The sequence below is a fragment of the Papaver somniferum genome, chromosome 7 (assembly GCF_003573695.1).
Source record: "Papaver somniferum cultivar HN1 chromosome 7, ASM357369v1, whole genome shotgun sequence".
NCBI lineage: Eukaryota > Viridiplantae > Streptophyta > Magnoliopsida > Ranunculales > Papaveraceae > Papaver > Papaver somniferum.
Window position 1 is genome coordinate 218,505,844 of NC_039364.1, and position 8,920 is coordinate 218,514,763.

The window sequence follows — 8,920 nt, forward strand, 5'->3', positions numbered from 1 at the left end:
AAGAAAAGGAGTCACTCATGAAAAATTGAGCATGCTTAAGCATTCAAATAATGCATACCTGGTAATAGTGAAAGGAATCCAAGCAGGAGTCAATTTTACTTTTGTCCGTCTTCAATGAATGTAACTTCTGCATGATTTGGCTGCTGACTCTCTTAATCCAATGTAAAAGAGAAATTTTGATTCAAGGTGTATAATCAGATATGATGAGAATAGGACAAGCATTGTAACAAACTAGCAGATGGTTTCCAAGTCATGTGCACAAATTTAAAGAAAATAAACAGACACAAGCATTCTAGATAATAAAACAGAAGGAAAATAGATGTACGATTTGTTAAAAGTAACAACTAACAACTGAATAAGCACACCCCAACACGGGACAAGAAGAATAATTTTCTGAGAAAGGCCAATTCAGCCAGCAGTTTAACATTTCAAATTCAAAACATTTACAAGTTCCAAAATTCAGCTTCACATCACGAGCTGAGCAGATTGTTAACAGCTCTATTCTATCCCTCCACATCTAGCTTTATCTCATTACCTAATTCATTCACACACATTTACATTATTATATTATGTTTGCATCCTCATGCTGTGTACCCAGAAAACCTCAAAAAACAGACATTACCACATTCCTACTATTCAGCTGAAAATCCTTAGCCTCTTTTATTTATCTGTACGGTTCAATCGGAGACTAATCACTTCTTTCAGCGTGGCTCTCTTCTTCTCTCTAAAATTCCATAACTCACTGAGTCCTTTCTTTCTCTTTACTCCAATCACTGTATTTCTGGTTACTTTTTCTGACTTCATTTGCTGCATTAATGGCATACATTTTACATCAATAAGAAATAGATAAAGCAATAATCTTATAAGTAGGTCAATCAAAATTTTGGGGTAAAAAAGACCTCTACACGTGCATACCTTGATAAGTTCTTGTTGAGCTTCCCGAAGCTCTGCAACCAATTTTTCACTTTTAGCTAATTTCTTCTCTCGTTTATAAATAGATTCATTAACTTCACATATCGCAGAACGAACAAATTCATCCTTCTGTTCACTGAGAAATTGATGCAGGTTAGTCTTCTCTTCATTGAGAAACTGAATCCCATTTTGCAGTGCAGTCGTCTCTTCACTGAGCAATGCAACCCCATTTCGCAGTGTAGTCGTCTCTTCGTTAAGAAACTCGATCCCGCTTTGCAGTTCAGACTTTTCTTTATCGAGTAAACCGATATCACTTCCTAGCTGAGATTTCTCTTTGTTAAGTGATTCAACATCACTTCCAACCGTAGACATTTCTTTCTTAAGTGATTCCAAATTACTTTGCAGCTTTTCTGTCTCCTTGCAGAATAACCCAATCCTGTTTTGGAGTTCAGACTTTTCTTTATCGAGTAAGCCGATATCACTTCCTAGCTGAGATTTCTCTTTGTTAAGTGATTCAACATCACTTCCAACCTTAGAAACTTCTTTCGTAAGTGATCCCAAATTACTTTGCAGCTTTTCTTTGTCCTTGCAGAATAACTCAATCCCATTTTGGAGTTCAGACTTTTCTTTATCGAGTAAGCAGATATCACTTCTTAGCTGAGATTTCTCTTTGTTAAGTGATTCAACATCACTTTCAACCATAGACGTTTCTCTCTTAACTGATTCCAAATTACTTTGCTGCTTTTCTTTCTCGTTGCAGAATAACTCAATCACTTTTTGTAGTTCAGACTTTTCTTTATCGAGTAAGCCGACATCATTTCCCAGCTTATATTTATCGTTTTTAAGCATTTCAACATCACTTCCAACCATAGACATTTCTTTCTTAAGTGATTCCAAATCACATACAAGTTGAGTCTTCTCCTTGTTGAGTAACTCACTATCAGTTCCCAACTTACTCTTCTCCTTGTAAAGTGACTCAATGTCACTCTCCAGGATAGTCTTCTCACTTTTAAATGATGCAATATCACATCCAAGTTGAGTCTTCTCCTCGCCGAGTAACTTAGTATCAGTTACCAACTTAGTCTTCTCCTCGTGAAGTGATTCAATGTCGCTCTCCAGAACCGTCTTCTCACTGTTAAATGATTCAATATCACATCCAACTTGAGTCTTCACCTTGTTGAGTATCTCGGTATCAGTCCCCAACCTAGTCTTCTCCTTGTAAAGTGACTCAATGTCGCTCTCCAGGACAGTCTTCTCACTTTTAAATGATTCAATATCAGATCCAAGTTGAGTCTTCTCCTCGCTGAGTAACTCAGTATCAGTTACCAACTTTATCTTCTCCTTGTGAAGTGATTCAATGTCCCTCTCCAGAACGGTCTTCTCGCTGTTAAATGACTCGATATCACATCCAAGTTGAGTCTTCACCTTGTTGAGTATCTTGGTATCAGTCCCCAACCTAGTCTTCTCCTTGTAAAGTGACTCAATGTCACTCTCCAGGACAGTCTTCTCACTTTTAAATGATTCAATATCAGATCCAAGTTGAGTCTTCTCCTCGCTGAGTAACTCAGTATCAGTAACCAACTTTATCTTCTCCTTGTGAAGTGATTCAATGTCGCCCTCCAGAACGGTCTTCTCGCTGTTAAATGACTCGATATCACATCCAAGTTGAGTCTTCACCTTGTTGAGTATCTCGGTATCAGTCCCCAACCTAGTCTTCTCCTTGTAAAGTGACTCAATGTCACTCTCCAGGACAGTCTTCTCACTTTTAAATGATTCAATATCAGATCCAAGTTGAGTCTTCTCCTTGCTGAATAACTCAGTATCAGTTACCAACTTTATCTTCTCCTTGTGAAGTGATTCAATGTCGCCCTCCAGAACGGTCTTCTCGCTGTTAAATGACTCGATATCACATCCAAGTTGAGTCTTCTCCTTGTTGAGTATCTCAGTATCAGTCCCCAATCTAGTCTTCTCCTTGTAAAGCGATTCAATGTCGCTCTCCAGAACAGTCTTCTCACTGTTACATGAATTAATATCACATACAAGTTGAGTCTTCTCCTTGTTGAGTATCTCGGTATCAGTCCCCAGTGTAGCCTTCACCTTGTAAAACGATTCAATGTCATTCTCCAGGACAGTCTTCTTGCTGTTAAGAGATTCAATGTCACGCACAAGTTGAGTCTTCTCCTTGTTGAGTAACTCGGTATCAGTCCCCAATTTTGTCCTCTCCTCGTCATATGATTCAACGTCATTCTCCAAGGCAGTCTTGTCAATGTCAAGAGATTCAATATCCCTTTCCAATTTAGCCTTTTCTTGTTCCAGTAGTTTGATATCATTTCCGAGTAAAATCTTCTTTGTCTTCAGAGATTCATTACCACTAGACAGTTTATTATTCTCCTCTTTGAGCAATCCAAAACCAGTTTCCAGTTCAATCCTCTTCTGATTGAGTAACCCAACATCATTTCCTAGTCTTGTTCTGTCTTTGTTAAGTAATCCGATATCATTTTCTACTGCAGATTTTTCTTTGTTAAGTACTTCAATTTCGCTATCCAGTTTCAACCTCAAGTTTTGGATTTCGTTTCCCAGTTCCAACTTCAAGTTCTGTAGATGTTCAACATCTTGATCATCCTCATCCTCATCTAATATAGTGATCACTTCTTTGTTGGTGAAACTGTTTTGCTTATCAACATTCTACACAAACAAACACACAAATAGAAAGAAAAAAACACTTCAGAAACCCTTAAAACCGAAAAAAAAACAAAAAAAAAGGAACTTTACAAAATTGAAATTGAATAACTGATGAAATGATATGAAAATGATTGAAAATGGAGATGATAATACAAACCTCGAAAGGGTTACTTTCTTCCAAGTCAATAATAATCCGCTTCTTCCTCTGTTGATCAACACTGGTTAGTCTGGTTTCCTCGTTAGAGTCCATCAAAACCTAGGGTTTATCAAGATTTTGGGTTTATTATGGAATTAATCAAACCTAATATAGTTTCAATTTCAAAAGATGAATTGTAAAAATGAAATAACGAGTGAAATCCGTTTAAGTACTGACGGATGGTTGGTATTCTACAAGAGGAAAGTGAGAATTGGGTCTTGGATATGCATTGATGAGCACATTCTGCAAGACATGATATGGCGGAATAGCATAAACGGTTTGATTGATTAATAATCCTTTTTTAATATTATTTTTTTATTTTCAAGATTTTGAAAATAATCCTTTCTTTAGGGAAATGTTCTATGCCTAATCCGATAGCTTAGCGGCACGCCTTTAGTGTTACGAGCTTTTTTAGGCACGGTTAAATGGATTTCAGTGATTCTAGGATGACCAGGGAATATTTAGTAGAAAATCCCGTTAAAAATCTTAGGTTTCGAATTTTGAAGTTGGGAAACAATTGATAACTCCGTAACATTTGGTATCAACAATTAAGGAACGATAAAACAGAAAAGGAAAAAAAAACGTTTAAAACTTATTTGAAAAACTTTATGATAAATGTAGAATAATATAAATAAATTTTGGAGTATTTTATTGCATTGGAAACGTGTGCCTCTACCCGAAAGGGAATTATAAAGGACAATGGACATGTGCAAGTGACTTATCTCCATAGTGATAATAGTGTTATGCAAGAAAATGTGGTTCATCGGACTCGTCCTTAGGAGGAAATTACATAAACTAAATTATGATAGCCCTTCTATTGAGTTTAACTTAGTACGATATTTTAGAATTTTGGAAATAATTTCATAAACTTAGTACGATATTTTGGAAATAATACTATCATTTTATATACTTAAATTTATACTAAGGATATTCTTTTATTCTTTAATTAAATTTATATTCTTAAATTTAGATATTTTGAATATCTCCGTATTTACTTGTTGCAATATTATGCACTCTGAAAAAAATACACCAAGCATCATTACACGTTTACAATAGAAATTCTTTTCTTTTTTTACAGAATGAATAAGTATTTTTTAAGGAATGAACAATATTAAGAAAAAAGATATCCAAGCTCATTATTTTCTTTTTTGTTCTTCTCTAGAGTTTACTTAATACCTTGTTGTAAACATCCACGATTTTCTACTAATCATATTTTGTATTTCGACTATTGTACAGGATTATCGTTTATTTATTTTTGTGGAAGAGGAACACCTTTCGATCCACGGGTACGCATCGAAAACTTTATGTATTTTTATTTAAATTTTTAATCACACCTAATCTGGATCTTTTTGACCAACGTTTTGTTAATTTTATTCAAATTGCAATAGTAAATTTTTAATTATAATTGTAGATTGTAATTAGCATTAGATTAATTCTTTTTTTCTCCTTTTTTCTTTTCTAATTATCAGTGATTTGGAATTGTAATTAATATAAGTTTATAATTATGAGAAGTGTAACCGGACATTGGACATTGGATTTTTTTTTTAACTTTTATGATTGATTTAATTTTATGATTAACTTGTGATGGATGGTTTAATATCTTTTATTAATCGTGATTTTATCTAATTTATTTATTGATATTTGTAAATTTTAATTTTTATCATAATTAGAATTTTAATTTTAATATTTAATTAGCATAATTATAATTATAATTTTAATTTTAATATTTAATTAGCATAATTAGAATATTTTTGGTTGAAAATATATATTGTGGGCCTAAAAGATTCTACTTAGCATAATTAGAATATTTTTGGTTGAAAATATATATTGTGGGCCTAAAAGAGTATTCCCTGCATCATGTTTTCAAAATAACAGTACAACTCTCTCATATGTGGTCGGTTGTAAGTAAAATTATTTTTGCATTCCGCACTTCATAAATAAGGATTAGAGTATAGTAACAAGAATAAAATCGTTCCTTAGGAAGATATAGGTTGTTAATTTGTTTCCATAACTTATGTAAAATTGAGAGTTTTATTGTGGTTATAACTAAGTTATACTAAAGTAAGTGAACTATTATGATTTATCATGGGTAAACTATATTTTTATAGGTTTCAGCTTCCCTCTTCCCTCTTCCAACATGTTATCAACCAAATCCCAAAGTACTCATTCTCTCTCAACATCAATAATCCTAAAGCATCTTATAGCATGCTTACTCTGGTGAAACTCCTTATATCATCAAAGGCGCAAGAGACACTCTATGAATCACTTTCTTTAAATAGCTTTGTGGAAGAGTCACTCAATTTTAACCTGATGAAAACAATGGTCTTTTTAAATCGAGGTTATTCTAAGAAAGCCGATGCAAGAGCCACATAGATTTAACTTATGTTACACTTTTACACATAATTGCATCGCGATATCCCATCGTGAACAACTATGTTATGCTACTTGTAACAAGGATTTTTTCGGCAATTACGGATCTCAAACCCTAAGTTAGCTATAGATATTGATACATTCTCATATAATTACAACTTAACCAAACAAATACTCATTAATCATACATGACCTCATTAATGGTAGAAACATAAACGATATTAAATAGATTATAAATAATTAAGAATAAAGACTTCAATTAATAAGCATCTCTAAACAATAAGAAGGTTTAGTTCCTCATAGGTTTCTCAAAATCCATGGAAAATATACAAGAAAGCAAGTAAGCAAACCCTAGAGATCGTGATTATCAATTACAACTCCAAACTTTATCTCCTTGTTGTTGCAGAGTATTTGTTCACTTTTTTAGAGTCCAGTGGGTCTTCTTGTGTACTAGTATTCATGAGATTTGGGGCTTAGAATCCGTTCGGTATCGGGAAAACTCAATTTAGGAGTCAAAATGCGACAAAACATGTCCTACGATGTGTCAGGTTAGGCTAAGATCTTTGGCACACTTCTTAGCTGAATATTATTTTGTAAAATCTTTGACAAACTTGATATCCAAAGTATAGGTTCGATTGGGTCGAAATAAATAATTCCTAACCGAACTTGACTATCACATTATGTCTCAAATGGAAGCACAATTTGACTCGAATCTCTTCCCTGTCCTATCGTGTTATGTTCTTGCAAGGACTTAAAAGGATCAAATAAGAGTGATGAACAAATGTTGGCTATTTAACTTCTTCATACCCTTTGCAATACCCCATAGGTTCGTCTTATTCAAGGCTTTCCCAAATCTAAGGGCGATGAACAAACGCTGGCCCTGTATCGGTTTACTTGCCTACTTGTGTACAAAGTCATGGAGTTTACACACATGTTACATTGCAGGCCCATCTGACGACCAACATAAATAGCGAGTTGTAGGTTGAGTAAGCATCAACTTCAAATCAAGAAGGACATATCAACTGGGCATCAGGGTGATCAGTCGAAGTTTCACTGGATTAGTGTTGTTCTTCCAAAGGCAGTTAAAGATAGATGAGAAAAATTAGTAATACCTTAAAAGCTTTCTCAATGATCGAGTTCATCTATGGCCTTCTGCGTTCCGATCCTAGTTTTCTATTGGTTAAAGAAATCATATGAATCAAACTAAACCATCTAAAATTTAATGCACCAAAGAAACTTTGTTAGTCTACCAAATGAATGATATCTTTAAAGTTTTCAGTAGAAAAACAGGTAAAGAAAACTCAATATTATAAAAAAAACAAATATATATCAAAACACAGAATCAAACTCAACTTACTTACTGAAAACAAACACGATTCACTTGCGTCAATAGCATTCCTTGATTATCATTGGATCTGCAACCAATAAGATAAAACATCAAAAAGAACACATATGATTGTGTCGATCATAGATTGGGTAATTAATTAAGCAAATATGATAAAGATACAACTGAAAAGAGTAAGTGAAAGATTGAAATCGACAAAAGATAGAAAGGCATGCGAGAAAGGGTGGAAGAGGCAGACGATTAAGGTTTTGGAAAAAATTATTAGGGTTTTGAGCTTCTGAAAAGTACGGCAGGATTTTTGTTTAAATTTTTAAACTCGGTGCAATCTAAACCCTTGTTAAATATACTCGGTGGTGTTCCCGACCAAAGTATTGTTGGTGTGAAATAACAGGACAATCCTATTAGCTGAAATATATTCCGGTGGGGTCAGAAGCTCTCAGAAGAGAGCTTTGTTCAGCTTTTAACCACAACAGAGGAAAATCACCTGAAATCATATTATTAATATGGTGCCGACTTATTAATGGGCCTTAAAAGTTCACTAAATGTTGTGTATTGGAGCCCATTAGTTTCGATTATTCATAAGCCCGTTAACCCATTAGCTTAATTAAAGTATAGTTTCCAAAACATTTTTACTAATCATGAAATTTACAACTCAATTTTTAAAATTTACATGAATGTATTGTATATGTTGTTGTCATAAGGAGAGGTAGGGGATGATAGTTGTTAGTTTAGTATTTATCCATTGAAAAATGAAGGTGGCAAAAGAAAAGAGATGCCCGTGATGCATTATTGAATAATTTAAGTTCAAGCGAAAGTTGACAAGTGCATACCACATGCGATTTCACTAGATTGTAAATGTTACCTGAATAATGCAAAGAAAGATGGATGTCTCTTAAGTCTTAATGGTCAACCAAACGATTAGGATATTCTTTATTGGTCAGGGTGAGATCGGCTAAGATTCTAGATTGTCTTGCTCTTCATTCATGGAGATGCGTCTCATTACGGATGCACTTTCCAAGCCTACATTTTTTTAACAGTGTGTTCGATGGATGTCACTGCCTAAAGTACTAATTGTCTTTAGTTGCAATGATACTGATTTGGATAAAAAATCATAGACACTAAAATATAAATAAATCAATGCCGACGAAGTTTAGGTGGTTTAGTGTAAAACAAAGGGTGTTAATTTTTATTTTTTAAGTTAAAAAAAAATTATTTTTGAATAAATAAAGCTTATCCAACATCCTTATATTCAACTATTTGTTCAATCCTCCTAAGATAAAATCATGTGATTCATAGATTTCGTCATTGTTAGAAACTTATATTTATCTGTTTATATCAAACCAACCAAATGTTTCACTTTTTCCCTTTTTAATTGCATATATGAAAATGGACTGATTTCAAAATTTCACAATGTG

The 8,920-nt window shown here is 33.7% G+C and overlaps 1 protein-coding gene across 1 annotated transcript; it reads right to left on the minus strand.

The window, feature by feature from the left end:
- Positions 1 to 389: 389 nt before the first annotated feature.
- On the minus strand, positions 390 to 4,041 carry LOC113299587 (centromere protein F-like). The gene is made up of 3 exons (XM_026548636.1): positions 3,752 to 4,041; positions 916 to 3,597; positions 390 to 807 (listed from the first exon to the last, which is right to left on the minus strand). Exons 1-3 carry the CDS (start codon positions 3,842 to 3,844, stop codon positions 661 to 663), a joined length of 2,922 nt encoding a protein of 973 aa, XP_026404421.1. The 5' UTR covers positions 3,845 to 4,041; the 3' UTR covers positions 390 to 660.
- Between the last annotated feature and the right edge of the window lie 4,879 nt (positions 4,042 to 8,920).

Excerpts from the sequence above, each read along its gene's own strand:
- LOC113299587 (XM_026548636.1), bottom strand. The coding sequence starts at position 3,844 with ATGGACTCTAACGAGGAAACCAGACTAACCAGTGTTGATCAACAGAGG. Across the intron at positions 3,598-3,751 it reads AAGAAAGTAACCCTTTCGAG|AATGTTGATAAGCAAAACAG; the intron begins GTTTGTATTATC and ends TTGTTTGTGTAG. Across the intron at positions 808-915 it reads CTCAACAAGAACTTATCAAG|CAAATGAAGTCAGAAAAAGT; the intron begins GTATGCACGTGT and ends CCATTAATGCAG.